The sequence below is a fragment of the Manacus vitellinus genome, unplaced genomic scaffold (assembly GCF_001715985.3).
Source record: "Manacus vitellinus isolate BGI_N305 unplaced genomic scaffold, ASM171598v3 scaffold_88_pilon, whole genome shotgun sequence".
Taxonomy (NCBI): Eukaryota; Metazoa; Chordata; class Aves; order Passeriformes; family Pipridae; genus Manacus; species Manacus vitellinus.
In genome coordinates, this window is record NW_021940861.1 from 1,198,660 (window position 1) to 1,216,162 (window position 17,503).

Below are 17,503 nucleotides of genomic sequence, written 5' to 3' on the forward strand. Positions count from 1 at the left end.
TGAAGTAGTCCAGTGAAGCTGAAAAGTACCTGAGTGAGAAGGTTTTCAGGATTGGGAGGGGAAATTCTCAAGCAAACCCATTCACCCCTGCAAACATTTTGTTTTCCAACCATAATTTCACCTTAGAATAACTGCACCAAAACAACACAAATTCTAGGTTTAATTACTCAGTGGTAATTCTCTTTTCTAGCATGTGCTGTAACATTCCTTAAGAACCATGAGTTTATTCCCTTAAAAGAAACTTCAAGTATCAGACACATTGCAAATGTTACAGGAGATGAGATTATCTTGGTAATTTCAAAATGAGAGAAGGTCACCTCCTGGAGCACTTGCTTTACCAGGTTTTGGAAAGTTATCCTCTTTCTAGCAGAACTGGCTCCAGATCAGACCAGACTCCAGTGCCTCTTGGACAGAAGGTTCCCACAAGTTTGTACATAAGTTATGAGGTCTTTGTGGCATATGAAGGCCAAAACAACAGTGAAGGGACAGTGCACATCCAGCTCCTCCAGGCTACACAAATACCAGCTTGAAAGTTTGGACTTGTTGCGAAAATAATCATAATCATCAGATCAACTGTATATAAGTTACCCCAAACACACATGTATAATATGGGAAACCTTTTAAAAATTAGTCACAGGTTGTTCTCATTATAAAATTTATTGTATTTTAGACTAGTAATTTATTTCTTTAACTATGCTTCACTTTAATAATATTTAATGTTGTAAAGCATGTTCTTTCCAAAACAGAAACTTGTTACATAGATGAGCACACCATGTAGTTATTGGGATAATTATTAGGACAAATATCTTTCAGACAAAATTCTTGCCAAAAACTATGTCTCAAATGTTTCCTTTCAAGCAACTCAAAAAAAAAAAAAAAAAAACAAAGCCCAAACTTTTAAAAGCAGTCAGATTACATATTCTTTCATTTAAGTTAGTAATTCTTGCTTAAAAAAAAAACCCAATATTTTCTCCAATTTTCTAGTGTGGAGAGGGTGTATAGAATTTTATATTTTGGTTTTTTTTAATGCCCATTGCAGAATATAAAGTGCATATTAAAGGTCAACCTTTAAGTCAGAGATAAAAGCAACATAGATGGTGAAACAAATGCACTTTAGCAAGATTAGTAAATCCTAATCTCAAATAGGCTTAAATCATGACTATTTGCATATTAAAATATACACAAATTACATCTGTTTAATCCTTAAGAATTATTATATACTTTAAGCATAGTCCTTAAAAGAGGCTCTATCCTTTTACTTGGTGAAATTTAATGAATCAAAAACTCCTTTTAAAAAAAAATCCCTGTATGATGTTGAGGGGGTGAAAGGAAGCAAGTATTAATAAGACTATCTATTTTATGCCAAATGGAAGCATTAGGATTCATCCTTGTAATTACCATATATTTCTTTGGACACTTCCTGACTGCAGTAACTGATGTTTTTTCCAAAATTAAGTCAGGCCATGGAAAAGTTCATCTGAGACAAACAGCATAATTTCAACACTCTGCATCTCTTTAGGACATATGCTAATTTTATAATAAAAACAAGGCCTTTTGGCTCAGTTTGCATTCACTCCAGCCAGTAAAACTTCCTCTGGCCTCAGTGAGAGCACAACTGGACCCTTCCTACAGCTAAGATGACAAATTATCATTCTGTTAAGCAGCATTCAAAACAGTAATTGAGGTCTTGCTAAACTTGACAGATACCATAAGCAACTCAAAGAAAACAGTAACAGCTGTTACTGTTAAATTAATATGTTAACCACTGTTTTACAAGGGTAAATGGAAGTCTTAATTTTCTCCTTGCTTTTACTACACACACGGTATAATTAAAAACATTTTGCTAAATTTGTACTCATTACATGTTCTTTACTATAACTCAGTTCAAATTAGTGATGTTATGGTTACATGTTTGTCTAACAAATTACTTGTTTTGGTATTTTAGCAGGAGCAAAACAAACTCAGGAAAGCACGATGCACCTGATCACAGCTGAACCTTCCCCATCTCATGATAAAAATTGCAGTGTCTGAAGCGACAACAATGTAAAGCAGCTAAATCAGCAACAGACACTGCCATGAGCATACAGGACTTAACCCTCAGAAACACCAAATATACAGTCTACATATTTGAAAACAAATACCATTTGAAGATCAGAAAGCCCTCTTCTGGAAATGTTAACGGATACAGTGGCTGATCCTTCGAGACACCGGCTTTTCCATCACTTTCAGTGGGATTACTCACGCCACAGGTTTTCAGCCCAGGACCTCAAGTACTCTGATTTCTGGCTGATTAAGTGGCCCGTTTCAGATCTTTCTCACACCAAAGACCATGTGAAAACGCAGGTACTTACACAGCAAAATGATAGATAAAACACTTCCATCCACTGGGCCTCTCCAGGAAGTTGTAGACGTCTCCCTGAGTGCTGGTTTTAGTTAAATAGCGGCCACGGAAACACTCCACGGTGCGGGCCCTGCCGGCCTCGCCTTCCGCCAAGGCTGCAGCCTTTGTGCCTTCCTCGGGGTTCTGGGGAATCCTGGAGCCATTATTCATGGAGGTTTCTGGATCCAGCGCCACGGAAGAATACTGCATGCTGCTTAAGTTCCCCCTGGCTCCCAGCAATGCTGCAGATTTCCTATTTCCATTCATGTTGCTCAGCTGAAAAGTGGAGCCTTGTTCCTCTCCACAGCGGTTATCCATGGGGTACCCAACAGTTTCTCCACTATCACAGGACATCCTGTAACAATGCACAGGTATTACTAACTCTGATCAATATTTAAAATCATGAAGAAGGTATTGTATGTCCTCCCTGTCCAGTGTGTTCTCCAGCAGCCGATGACTTTGTGCTGTTATCACAGAGCTTCGCTGTGACACAAGTGTGAGCTGTCAGCCTGTCACCTGCTGTCACTCACAGCCTCTGAAATTAAATCAGAAAAATGTATCAGACAATGACACGTGCTAGACACCAGATGTAACAAGAGTGTCTGGGAAAGGAAAGCGTGGAGACTTCTGGAGGAAGGAAGAAAGAAAATTAAGATTCAATGTTACATTAAGAAAGAACATTAAAACTATTTAAATAATGCAACATTCGTAGAGCAGCAGAGCTGTCTTGAGACCTGATCCTATGAGACCATTTTAAGCTGAGTAGTTCTTAAAGTGTCCTGATTAGAGATGGAATTGTGAAAATTTCCTGGAATTCATAAACTTGCTGTTTCCCCAAACACACCCAAATGAGGTTTGAACTTCAACACCTACACTTCAAGAGGTCTTAAGTCTTTAGGACTTGAATAAATTATTTCAGTCACCTAATGGGATCTGATCTTGCAGTCCATGGTACTCTGGAACATTTTTTCTCAAGTGTAAAAAAAGATAATGTCATTAATGCTAACTGATATCAGGAGGTTATTATTGCTAGAAAGAAAAAGATCAAGGACTCCTGAACCGATTCTCAATTTTCCTCAAGCCATTTCGTGTTTGCAGCTACTCTTAAACAAGTACTTAGAAAAAGCAGAATACACAATAAGGTTTTTCTAGATCAATATATGTTTCATGTGGCAGACTTAAATTGCTGCTAATACTCAGCAGAGTATTTAAATTTAATTTAGTATTTTAATTAATTAATAACTTTGTGAGATTGAGAGCAGCTGTCTTTTGTACTGTCTTATTTCTTACATACCACCATGAAAAGCTTCCTCATTTGAAATACCTAGCTAAAATGAAAATATGAAAACATTATGAAAAGCTGAGAATATTAAAAGTATCATGAGAGGTGACTTTAACTTCAATGCATTGCTGATGTTAATGTCAAAATTACGTCTGTAATGGCACATTATAATGTACTGTGTTATCTGCAATATAAATCCCACATATTAAGGTGTTGCAGCGGACTGCTCCTCTGTCAGAAGACACATCTACATTTTGATTTACTTTAGCTTCAGCAAAATAGGGTATTTTAGAGAGAGAGAATTTCAGCCTTCACCCCCTCTTTTTAAACGAAGCTTATTTTTGGTTGTTGCTTAAAGATCTTCATGTGTATTGCATGAACTATCATCTGAACAGAGCCTCCAAGTTACTCCACAAAATATTTACATCTATGCATTCTAACATGATTTGTTACACTGTGCTCATTTCTTAACACTGGTCATGGAAAGGCAAATATCAGTTCACATTTCTACAACAGTCCTGCAGCAGATAGAGAAGTACATCCTTTCCCTCATCAGTTTTCTTAAACAAAAGATGGAGGAACCAAACATTAAAATTAAAACACAAACCCCTTCATCCAAGTCAACCTACAACAGGTACAGAAGTACCAATGAGAAGCACATTCATCACTTTAGGATGCTGAGGCTGCCCAGACAAGTGCTTGTAGCAAAGGCTGGCTACCCATAGTGGCAAACAAAGCTACCTGATACACCTTCGCTGGCTCATCAAAACAAGGGATCCCACAGACACACAGCACAGAAACCAGCTGTCAAATAGCACCTACTTTCTCCTGTTGCGTGTCCTATTCCTTCTCTTGGCTGCTGCCTCGGCTCCATACAGCAGATTCCCTGGATAGGTGCAGGCAGAGGAGTTGCCTGGCCCTGCCCCCAGCTTATCAAGTCCCACCCTAAGGAAGGCAGGGTCCCTCCCTTTTGGCTGCCTTATATGGCTGCCCTTGCAAAAGGCAGGGAAAGAACCAGGGAACGGCTTGGACGACTTCAGAGAGAAGCTACTTCTGCCTCTTCCTGTTGTCAAACCCAGCAATCATAAGCAGCAGCTTAATTTTGCTGAGGATCGCGGTCCTTTCTCTCCCAGGCCTTTTCTTATCTGCATACACTTAATTGCAATGGGTTAAAAGCAGCATTTCCTTTATTGCACATCTTTAAACCCTGAATGAGGTGTTACTTGTGGCTGCAGCAGACTTTTACATTGAGTAAGTCTAAACAGGCAGCTTCAGTTGTTTGGGGTTTTTTCCATCAAAGTTTTGGCAAAGCCAAAAGCAGCACTTCATTGTTACATTAAGTAATGGAAAATCAGAGTTCTCAAATGTTGTTGCCTTTCTGAACTGCAGCTCATCTTTTGTATTAATTTGGGAGGAAGAGAATCCCAAACATAACCATTCCAGCATCAAACTCCTCATTTTATTGTTGAACTTTCTATTCAGGAATGAGAAAGTGAATACTGCTATTTGTCTCTTTTTCTCCCTTTTGTAACAGAAAGCAGACTATTGTCTTCAATGCCAGCATAAGCTGCTTCCCACTTTTCCAGAGCCACATGGCCAAGAATGGAACAAAGGTAACCATTTCACCTTATGGTATCATCAGTGGGGGAATGTTGCCATTGCAGAGTCTTCGACTTTTGTCATAATTGTTCATGGGGCTCTTTCTTTGGAAAGATTATTCCAGAAAGTTACTTTCTTGGTTTCCCAGTTATATTTCCATACCACTGGAAACAAAACAACCAAAAAAAACCAAACCAAAACCTCTTAGTTCCTTTCTTCTTTTTTTTTTTTTTTTTTTTTTTTTTAAATACACAGTCTGATTTTACTTCTCTAAAAATCAACCCCTCCAGAACATTTTCCTTGTACTGCAGGTGAGCAGACATCAAGAACTGAAAGCTGACTGGAGCCATACAAATCGTCCTCCAGGCTTTTGCTCATGCTTCTTCCTTTAAATTCTTTCAGTATCAATTACTACATTTCTACTCTCTGCTCTATTAACTTTTCCTGAATATAATTATTCAAGCTCTACAAAAGTAGCTTTAAAAAATCCAACCTACAAAACAAAACAAAATACCCCAATGAAACATTAATTATCTTGAATATTTTAAAGTTAAAAATAAGTTTCCTCTGAGGGAAAAGTGGTACCCAACTTTACTGCAAATGTAGAAACTCAACATAATAGCAGCAGGTCTGAAACCATGGCAGAATTAGAAACTAGAGCACCTGTCTCCTATTTCTTGATCGAGGAAAAGATGATTTAGTTAAAATTTTATTAGACTAAACTGTAGAAGACATGAACTCACTCCTTCACGTATCCCTCAAATGTAGCAGCACATCACATCTTTGGGTCAAAAATCTCAAAAGGTAGTTAGTCACCTAACTAATTTATTACTTATGTGAAATGCATGATTTCAGGAATGTCTAAATGTTGACGTTTTCATTGCTAACATTATATTATATATAACACCCTGCAACTGCATATATACAAATGTGTGGCTTTTATGGCTGGGCTTACTTCGTGTGTTTAATTTTCACGGGTCTGGTGGCGCCCACGTGCTCAGAGAACCCATCTCCCTCACCCTGACAGCACTGCATTTAGCACTAGGCACAGCAAACTTGGTAATTTATAACCAAAAGGCTGGGATGGGGAGGCACAGGGAAATGTCTGGCTTTGAGATGCATCTTTGGATCCCTTCTTGATGAGAAGACGCTTCTCAGGGAAGTAACCTAAACACAGCACCACTGACATCATCCATCGCTGTACCCTCTGGGGGTTGTATTTTAGAAGAAAAGTGTGAATGAGTCATGCTAGAAACATAAAGGGATAAAATGGAACCCAAATCCTAGAAAATATTTTGAAGGGTAAATAATAGATGAGACTTGCAAAACATTCCCGCGCTCCTCTGTTCCTTTCGAATTCCATTCTCAGGACGTAAGCTTTCTGCATACTGTGCTCTGGAGCATCTGCTTTGGGTTTGTGAAATGCACTTCCAGGACTGGATACCTAGAAGTTGGACACAGCTGAGTTCACTGCAGAATGTTTTCCCAGCAGTGATCATGTAAGAGCACGCATTCAGCTTGTTGTGCCCAGGCTGCCTTTAAGGGGCAAAATGCCAACCTTTGCTTTCTGCTTTAGCTTCCCAGCCTGGTGGGCAACTGGTCTTACAAGTAAACCAAAGCTTACTCTGCATAACTAGGGATCTTGAAATGAGGTATAGGCTTGAGCTTCAAGGTCACATTACAGTACTCCCTGTACTTTTCATTTTTGAACTGTAGGTTGAAAAGTGGGGCAATATGTGTCTTGCAAATATGTCAGGCAGTTGTCTGTAGAGCACTTTTCTTTGGTTAGTCCTGGTAAAAGAAGGGAACTCATGATTTCAAAATGGTTCTTCAGATTAGGTTGCTTGTGAAACTGGGCCAGCATCTGGAGTAACACTTGTGAGAGCTCCTGTCCTTACCTTCATTTATTCTCAAATCAGTGATTTACATCACTAAAGAGCTATGGGATAGTGTGTCCTTCCACAAGGTGGGTGTATCTGTGGGATGTTGAATGGGAAGCATCTCTGATACAAAAAAATGTGTGTGTGAAGAAGGTATAAAGACACCATGGAATGGCATTGTGAGGAAAAGAGGACACTGCTCCCAAGCATTGGCTGTGTATAATTCTTAAATGTTTTGTGTGATTCACTATTGCTAAGTTTGCTAGCATTTATCAATATTAAAAACTATAATGGAAATTCTGAAAACTTGTTCTTTAAATTGCTGCTCTGTGATGCTCCTTCAAGGCTATATGTGAAATCAGCACTTAGCTGGAGAGGTCGATGGACATAAGCCATTCAGATCAGGTGGGACCCCCCATCTCTTCAGGCCGTATCAGACAGTTTGTCACCTGCCCCCCACAATCTGCCACAACAGGCAGCTGCCTTTTCCACTTGCCTTTCAACCACATTTAGCAACAATAAATCCATCCAAAGGCCAGCTGGGGCACGTGGGATAGCACTGCACAATGCCTTACAAGGTCTCTGCCCAGGAAGAACAGGTACAAACAGTTCAGCTTTTCACCCACCGAGATGAAACCCAGGAACAAAATGTCACCTGTCTCCCTTTGGCCCAGTATTAGGAACAGCTTACCTTTTGAGGGAACATTCCCAGAGACGACTTAAAAACCTAGAGGTCATTGGTTGTAAACAGCAGGTAAATCCCTACATTATGAAGCTATGAGAACAGCAAATGGCTGCTGAAGTCATACATTTCACCTCTTTATCTCAGCAAATTTATAACTGCTATATGGTTCGGGATGAGGAAAGATCAGCAGCAGAAAGAATAATTTTTATTGATTGTTAACTCTTTCCTTTTGTGTAATTTCTCCTGTATGTCACCAGTTAAGTAAAACATCTCTTTTGAAGTCAACACTATCCTTATTTCACAAAAGACCTTAGTTATTAATTACTTTAAAGACCTTAGATACTAATTATTCTTTGACCCACATATGTTCTCTAGGCAAGACTTGAAAGACTTGAAAGAAGGAGCATGGTGATGGAAATTATTCTCTCTGTGCATTTGTTCTCACACAAAACATCACCATTTTAGAATCTTTATCTGTGAGTTTTTCTCCCATTTTTATTTCTGCTGGGTCAACAGCCATCCAACACTCATCTCTTAAAGAATGCCCATTTGCATTTTTTCTACTTTAATTACAGCAAGGATGTCACGTGTTCAGCTTTTTTTTTTCTCTGTGTGTGAAAAATCCCAGATAAGCAAAGTAATTGCTTGGCTTAACTATCATTCCACAATCTTTCAGGATAGTTTTCACTTTTCCATGAAGAATTTATATATTCTGTGCCTCAGTTTCTTAACTTGGTATCCTGTTGCTTCTTCACCTTGTCTCCCACTACAAGGAGGGGAGGGATAAAAGCTGGAGAACCAGGTGAAAGAGTTGACAAAGGATTATGTTTTCCTCTGAAGGAAGGAACTGAGAAAAGTATTAATTCCATGACTTTTGCACCATAGTTCAGCTAAGTTTCAAGTGCACTACTTTCCATTAGACAGATCCTGTGCCAGTGCCCTTGTACTGTCATTTCAGTAGGCTTCTGGAAAGAAGAGAATTGTTAAATTGAAATATTGAGGATAAGGAGAAATTTATATTATGAGAGTGTGTTTTCTAATTTGGAATTAGATACTGATTAAGAAAATTTTGTTTATTGAAAGCCAGCATCATGGGGTCCTGATCCTGTTTGCCATTTGAGGCACTGTGGTAAATCAAGCAATAATTCTAATGTATTCCATGATTGGTTTTTTTTAAGAATGATGGAGCCAAATTCCACTGTTCTCATGTTATTCTATCTGGACAATAGAGAACAGCTTGGTGAGCAGTTTAAGGTGTGCTTGGTCTTTTAGTTTAGCGCTCTTCACTAGGTCAACAGAATTCTTTAATTATAATCATAGTATGGCTTTAGAGAAACCCACAGTATTTTTTTTAATATCTGGATATTAATAAATTGTATGAACTAAAATAAACTGCTACCACATAGGGCAAAGTATCTGTTGTTACATTTATGTTCCATAAAAGGAAGACAAAATTACTGCTTGAAATACCGTCCCTATTGTCACTGTTGAGGAGGTATCAGATAGCAGGCATGGAGAGCCTTCAAATAATGAGGCAATATAAATTCTTGTATAGAGAACCTCAACTGTTACTTGATTCCTATCTTCAATTATATTAAGTGTCCCAGCAGTGTTTGATTGGGTTTGTTTAAATCATTAGTGATGCACTGGAGGAAAAGGATACTGTTATTGGTACTGAGGTTGTAACAGAACACCACAAAAAGTGGATGCTTATTTCAAGTATATTTGAACAGATTGACCAAAATAGAATTATGGCTTCAGTAGGGACTTTTTACATAGGAACTGTGTGTTCTAACTGAAGAGACAGTTTGGGAAGATGACAATGATCCTTAAGGACAAGCGCAGTTGTGCATTTTTACATTTACCTATATGAGTTTAAAAAGTCAACTAGGACATTTTATTCATTTTATTAAAGACTTCCACAAAGCCTCTTTTCTGTAGGCTGTGGGCTTTTTTATATGACCTTCAATTGATTACAAAGCTGACATTAAAGAAAAGTAAACTACACTTGAAATTCTTATTATAACAAGTCCACGCTACCTTCTCTTTCTGTACTAAGCTGGAGCCTGAAGCTTCTGAAATCATACAGCTCATGCCCAAAATGGAGAATATCCTCAGCAAGAAATCTCCTATTTCTTACTTCCATCTCCTGTAATTTTTTTAAGACAACTGTCTATTGCTTTCTCTGGCAGTTCTAAACTCTTCACTGCTTCTAGAGTACATCACATGCAGTGCACATGTGCAACATGACCAGAAACTCAGGCAGAATTTATTCTGCATAGATTTAAGAAGCACAATCACAGAGGGGGGCCAAGTGTCTTCCCACAGTGTTCCAAGCAATCAAATTAACCCAGGCTGGCTTAGCTTTGGCACACACGGAAAGGTATTGAGCTGCCTGGTGAGTACTGTGCCACTGCTCAGTGCACTCAGAATGTCAGCCAGGAGGTTTTTGATCAGAGAAGCAGATTCCCTCTTTCACCAGTAAGATTTTGGTTATGAAATGGTCCATATGAGATTGAATCTGACTGGGCAAATTAAACAGGAACCACAACCTCTTGTTGAGAGAGAGGACAGGGCCCTTGTAAACGCTGAATTTTTCACTAAGGAGATAGGAAAAAAAATTCACAAACATGGAAAAAAAATAGTACTAACATAAACTATGATTTAACTATATGCATGAACAAGCACTTATATAACATCTCCAGTACCTTTCTGCTTATCTGAGTCTCTAAATAGCATGTCCATATACCATTTTTATGCAAAATCATAGTTTCAAACAAAAGGCAGTTTCAGTTCTACCGTGCTGTAATTGGAAACATTTTTTAAAATGTGTGTGCATTTCAAAACACAGGAAGAACACCTGTATACAAACAATGTGTCTTGAGGTGAATTTGTAGGACCATTTGATAGGTCTGTTGATTTCAAGTTACTTTACTTGTAAGGGGACTGCAATAGCCATACAGTGTTATGAATATCTGTTTAATCTGTGGTGGAATTAAGCTATTGCTCATGAAAAAGCATTCAAATGAAGCATTCAAGTCTTAATATATTCAAAATACAGATGACACTACTTTATTTTATTTTTTAGATTTTAGGAAAAGCTTCCTAAGATGAAAAAAGATTAAATAAAAAAAAATAAATTGAACAGTAACATCTACAAAAGAGAGTTATTCATAGCAGCTATAAAAATAAATTGCAACAAAGTATTTTAGCTGTGTAGCAATTTTGAATAACAAGTGATGGTGCATGAAAAACTGAAAAATTCTGTATTTGTATTGCACTCTTGGTTTTATCTCATGGTCACTTGCAGTGTATTATCAGCATCGGTTTCTCCTTTCTTCCTTCACTCTTCAGTTTTAAAAAGAACAACTCTTTCTCAAGTGTTATGGGGCTGGTAATGATCAGACAAAATGGACTTACATCCTCAGAGAAAAATAACCATAAACAGCAGAGGAAATACGGAAGCACTCAAGTATCTTGTCATGCAAACACCACATAACTGAATTCCAGGAAAGAATAAGCAATATGTTATTTTAAACAGCTTCCTTGGCACTTACTAATAATAGTGCTGACTTGTTTTTCTCTGTTTCTATTTTGTAAGAAATCAGCTCTGAGTGTGTGGACTGGATTTTTTAGGTACACATCTGTTGGACAAGCCAGACAAGATGGAACAGAGTCCTGATAGAAGATTTTGAGCAAACCTCGGTGGCTGCAGAAATCCTTCTCATTGTAGTGCATGTCCTACCCTCTTCACAGAATTCATACTCTCAGCTGAATATGGTGAGTTCAGCGAAGACATTCTGGATCTGAGGCACTTCAGTCCAGTTTTGTCCACCTTTTGGAAATCGGGGATTGTGTTTAGCTTGGCTGAATCAAAAAAAAAATCTAAATAAAGATATCTGTGATAAGACACTATTTGATCTGTTCAAAATTAGCTGTAGAAAAGAAGCTGCCTTGACAGTAAGGATTCTAGAGGAAGTGAGAGAACTTGAGAGCTTTGTATTCTAGCAACTAGAACATTCCATAAATGTTTCTTTAAAAACACCCTCTTGAAGTAGACAATTTAATGTTCTTCTTGAGTAAAATCTAACACAAGCAGCAGAGTGCTGAATATGAATCATTCTACTGAAAGCTGATGTTTAAACAATAATTGTGACTAACTGGGTTCTTTCTAGGAAAACCAGGAAAATCTGAAGAGGGTTTTAAAATGAATTAATAACTCTTGATACTGCAACCCAAGATGTGCAAGTGACCCGCACTGAAGTCATGAAACAGGAACTCCAAGCTAATACATAACACCTGCAGCTGATCTTGTTCTGTTACTGGCACTACATGCTTTGAACAAGAAGTCTCTTCTTATGTTACCCTAATGTGGAAAAGAGATAAAACTGAAAGTGTCTTCTAAGAATGTTCTGGTGAGAATATAGAGCAGGACTTCGGAAGGTCGGTAAGACTGGCTAAGTCATCGTTTTGTATTTGTAAAATTCACTAACTATATTAAGTGTTAATGTAAACTGAACATTTATAAATTTGACATATTAACACCATTCTCTATTTTGTATTCATGTGCAATAACTGACTTGCAAGGCTTCTGTCATGAGGATATTGACAGAAGCATAGGTGTGTGCAAATATACAGCATTTTCTCGACCTCAAGAGTGACACATCACTGTAAAGGCAATAGGGTATGTCTGACAAATATGCTGAAAATGCAGATGCAATAACATATTCTTTTTTAATTAGAAAAGTAGTTATTATTTATAAAGGATATTTCTGAATGCATTATATGATATTCAGTGCAATTTTACATCCCATGGGTACAGCATGAACAATATATACTCTCCAGAAGTGTGTCCATGCACCTCACTACAACTAACAATTCAATTTTTGGTTCAGGATATAAAATTTTCAATTTTCAGTTTCAGGATAAATCCAACCTCTTTGAGCACCCAAGCCCAGATCCTCATTTGGACGCCTGTCTTCAGAATTAACTTTGAGAATACAAGTATTTATATAATTTAAATAATTAATTTTAGCTTTGAACACTTATCAGACACTGCTCTTAAAATTTCATCACACCTTTTTTTGTCCTGTTTCCACCCACTGTTAACAATGGATGGACATTTCATAACTCAAAATTGGTAAAGTTAACAAAAATTTTGTAGAAATCTGTAATTGAAAAGTTATGCATTCTGACCAATAATTGGGTTAAAGTGGATGGAGTCATTGTGAGATGCTGTATTAATAACGAAAAGGTAAAACGCATTGCAATTCTGTTGTAATTTGAAACAAACAGATTAAAACCAGAACTCTTTGAGCATGGCCAGGGACACATATATATTGCTACAAAAAAACCCCAATTAACATCTGCACCTAACATGTCCCGAGGTGCAGAAAAAAAGCTGAAATTTAAGGAAAAAAAAGCTGAAATTTAAGAAAAGCAGCCCTCCCTAGTCCAGATTTACACGTGATAGCATCACCATATTGTTTCCATGTCACAGGGCTGAATATATTTGCATTTTCCTGAAGCAATCCATGGAGCTTTGCTTACAGAGGTTGCTGAAAGAGCCTGTCCCTGTTTTGGGGAGACAAAGAGCGTGCAGTTGTTCTATTTTTACTTGTGAGAGGAAGAAACTGAGTTGGAGGAGACTGTGGGGAGCCCTCATCAGGGTCTGCAGCCTCCTCAGGAGGGGAAGCAGAGGAGCAGCACCGATCTCTGCTTTGTGGTGACCAGTGACAGGAACTGAGGGAATGGCTGGAGCTGTGTCAGGGGAGGTTTAGGTTGGATATTATGAAAAAGTTCTTTCCCCAGAGGGTGGCTGGGCACTGGAACAGGCTCCCCAGGGAAGTGGTCATGTCACCAAACAGAGCTCAAGGAGCATTTGGACAACACTCTCAGGCACATGGTGGGATTCTTGGGGCTGTACTGTGCAGGGCCAGGGGTTCCTTTCAGCTCAGAATATTCCATGACTCCATGCACTCTCCCAGCCCACACACAGGGACAGACTCTGGGACAGCAAAGCACAAGGTGGGCAATGTGTGAGGAAGTGTAAAGCTTCCCAAATTTCACATTGTTAGAGTTTGTCCAGGAACCCCTTCTGCAGTTCTGATGAACTGATGAAACAATCTGCTGGGACTGTTCCAGGAAGCGATTATTCCCAAACAGAAATGGAGGCACAAGAGGGCAGTGAGGTGATAGAATCCTAGAATCATTTAGGTTGGAAAGACTCTTCAGATCATCCAGTCAAAACACTAATCCAACACCACCTTGTCCACCAAACCAGTGGGGTCTGAACAAGAAGGACAAGCCCAGTGCAACAGTATTACCAGGGATATAACAGAAGGAACTGTAGATTTGGGTGGATTTAGGTAGTTATGCACCATGGCCCATCCCACACGGGGTTTAAAAAAAGCAATGGTTTTCTTTCTTTTTTTTCTCTACAGATAGTAGTATAAGGATTCTTGTTTTGTAGAAAAACATTGCTCATGATTCCAGGAGAGGAGTTCTCCAAAGCAGAACAGGATAACTGAAATGAAATAGAACGAATGCATCAAACCCAAGGCATTTAATAAAATAGATCATATTTTTTCTACTCTAAAAGGTGTGCTAAAATATGTAACTATACATTGCTTCAAAGGGTGAAAGATCCTCCCTCTCCTGGAGGGTATATAGCACCACCATAGCACATACATTGCTTTTCAAAGCAATGAAGCCCCCTTGGCAAATGTATCTGGGGGATTGGACTCATCAGGCCTGGCGAGCTCATCCTTCTTGACTTCTCCATTAAAAGCATCAGAGGTGGAGTCTTTGGTGACAGTTTGGGCTGGTGCTGGGATATCTGTGATCCAAACGTGATTCTTTCTGATTGTTCCATAACTGGTGGTAATGGTGAAGATGTTGCTTCTCTGGTATTTCCTGGCAAACATGCAACAAGTCTCTTTCATCCCTCTTCTGAAGTTTGCATTATAGATGTAGAAGAGGATTGGCTTAGAGGCTGAAGAACTGAAAGAAATCCAGGTGGTAGCCAGGAAAACCAAGGAGCTCTTTCTGTAGTCTGTTTCCTGTGGGTGCCACAGCTGTACCATGTAGAAAGGGAGCCACGACAGGAGGAAAACTAAGTTAAAGATGAAGAACATCTTGACATTTTTCACTTTTCTTCTTGAGATCAAATTCGTTGTCCTCCTGCCAGCCATGTCTTCAGTGTCTTTTCTCCAAATGTAGGTGAAGAGTTTCTCGTAGCAGAGGATAATGAAGAGGGCAGGGATCAAAAACAACAGCACTGGGAGGTGGACAATACTGGAGTCGATTCCCTGCCGAGAATCGGGTAGAAAAAAGTTGCAGTGGTGGTCGCTGTCAGAGTCGTAGAGAAAATAAGCTGGTGATGCAAACAGAGCACCACAGAGCCAAGAGGCCAGAATCATTTTCTTGGCTTTCTCCTTGGACATTTTGAAGTTCAGGGGACAGATGAGAGTGTAGCATCGAGCCACACCTATGGAGAAGAGCACGTAGATCTGGACTGCTGGGGTGAGGTACTGTATGTACCTCACCAGCTTGCACATCCCGTTCCCCAGCATCCACCTGCCGTAGGTCAACTGGAGCAGCAGGAAGGGTGCACTCACAACACTGGTGAGCAGGTCTGCACAAGCCATGGAGACCACAAAATAGTTGGGGGATTGTGTCTTCCTGCTCCTGGGCATCACTAAGCAAAGGAGGGAGTTTCCCAAGATGGAAACCAGCCACAACACTCCCCAAACCATGCTGGCTGCTGCAATTTCCCCCGGCCTCAGTCCGTAGTCTAAGAGAGTGTGGTTCCTGCTTGAGCCGGGTCTTGTGGGTGACGATTCTGTCATCTCATAGCCAGCAGGAGGGATGGAGGTTTCGAGGTTGCTCATGTTCTGCAGCAGGAGCAGTAAGGTAGGGAGAAGGAAAGGATTGCTGCTGTTATCCATGCTTTGGGCAAACTCAGCCATGTCTTTTGCTCAGGCTGCAGAAAGAGAGAACACATTCTCTTGAACAGCTCTGTGTGAAAAGTCCACCTGAACCAATAAAAGATAACTCTCAGTAGTCTCCATACTCCCTAGAGTAGTAGATTTCAGAGAAAAGAGTCAGAAATACACGGTGATTGACACTACCTGGCATAGCAAAAGGCAATAAGTTTTATGCAGGTTTTTAGGAATGCCCTGAGTATTTCAGACCAGCATTTCTGTTCTGAGAAAGGTGAATGTCCCTTTCACAGCTGGAGACCAAGGTGTCATTTCACCAGTGCTGGTGAGCTGCAAACAGAATGAGTGGAATATATCCCACTGATCCCAGAAATGAGTTGTACTTCAGTGTCCATGGAATTGCCAAAAAAGCAGACCAAAAGGGTCCCTGCACCCTTGACTTGATCTATGTTGGTCAAGGAGGCAGGCAAATGAGGTGTTTCTTTCCACCAAGAGGTGGAATGGGAAGTCACCTTTTCCACAATAACATCATCTTTATTGATAAGGGTACTAGCAGACAAACTATGCTCCCATCTGATCATTAGTAACATGGGTGTTAATATCCCTAATGTTCCCAAATCTGTTTGTTCCCGGCCATAATTTTGGAAGGGAGGCGAGGTCTGAATTGGAAGGCAAAGGAAAGAACATCCAAGCAGAAGGAAGGGTTGGCACCAAGCTGGGAGGTCACTCCTCACCGTGAATTCCCTGCAGCCCTTCCCCAGGGAGGAACTTTTCTTCAGGAGCTGGACATTGTGTACCTTAAAGAGTTCTGAACAGCAATGCTGTCTTCACAGGCACCTGCCTCATTAGGTACCTGCCTTGCTAGGTCCCTGCCCTGTAAAGGGTGGCAATTCTCTCTGTGGCCCTTAGAAGGACATGGCATGACAACGTACAACAACCTCCCTCCAAAACCTGCAGAAGACCTTTTGATCAACAGCAGTGTTTTGATTCACAGTGAATACTCTGAGAGGAAGTCAGTGTCCTCGGGCAGCTGAGATGGGAGGTTGGAGAAGGGACAGAGGACCCTTTTGAGTTTCAACAGTGGAGCCTCTGCTTGTTTTGTCAGAACTGTAAATAGATGTGACTGCAACCAGCTGTTGGGGATCTCTGTGCTCTGGAGAAAAGCCAGGGGGAGGGGGAATGTCCTTACCTTGGTCAGGGACCGTCTGCCCAGGCAGCAGCAAGTCTGACCCTTCACAGGTCACCCTGTTGAGCAGAACCTGCCTTAAGGTTCTGCAGGTCTGTAGGTGAGCCAGAGGACAACTGAAGGAATGCCAGGAGCAGCTGACACCAACAGACAACACGGAACCCCTGCCCGCAGTTAAGTCACAAAGAGTTCTACACTCTCAGAATCCTTCTGACCCAAGCACAGGATCCGGCACTTGGCCTTGTTGAACCTCATCCCATTGGCCTTGGACCATCTAGGCAGCCTGTCCAGGTCCCTCTGCAGAGCCTTCCTACCCTCCAGCAGATCAACAACACCTCCACAAACTAGTGTCAACTCTGCAAATTGCCTGAGGAGGCACTCAGTGCCCTCAGCCGTGGTGGTTGATAAGGATATTGGACAGGACTGGCCTTGGCCAGCTCTGGGAAGGGACAATCACCTTTGGGGAGTCACCTTTTCCACAATAATAAAATCTTCATGGATAAGGATACTAGCAGCCAAACCCTGCTTCCATCCAATCCTAAGTAACA

At 40.2% G+C, this 17,503-nt stretch overlaps 2 protein-coding genes across 2 annotated transcripts in view; both read right to left on the bottom strand.

The window, feature by feature from the left end:
- Window positions 1-2,734, bottom strand: part of LOC103760656 (potassium voltage-gated channel subfamily KQT member 1-like) — a 472,219-nt gene extending 469,485 nt beyond the window's left edge. Inside the window, exon 1 of the mRNA XM_029965019.1 lies at window positions 2,352-2,734. Within this exon, the coding sequence (XP_029820879.1) occupies window positions 2,352-2,734 (383 nt within the window). The remainder of the gene's footprint in view (window positions 1-2,351) is intronic.
- An 11,647-nt stretch (window positions 2,735-14,381) lies between these two features.
- Window positions 14,382-17,112, bottom strand: LOC103760664 (probable G-protein coupled receptor 19). The gene is made up of 2 exons (XM_008927194.4): window positions 16,959-17,112; window positions 14,382-15,810 (listed from the first exon to the last, which is right to left on the bottom strand). Exon 2 carries the CDS (start codon window positions 15,794-15,796, stop codon window positions 14,525-14,527), a length of 1,272 nt encoding a protein of 423 aa, XP_008925442.4. The 5' UTR covers window positions 15,797-15,810; window positions 16,959-17,112; the 3' UTR covers window positions 14,382-14,524.
- Window positions 17,113-17,503: the final 391 nt, after the last annotated feature.

Coding starts and splice junctions, on each gene's coding strand:
- LOC103760664 (XM_008927194.4), bottom strand. CDS start 15,796: ATGGCTGAGTTTGCCCAAAGCATGGATAACAGCAGCAATCCTTTCCTT.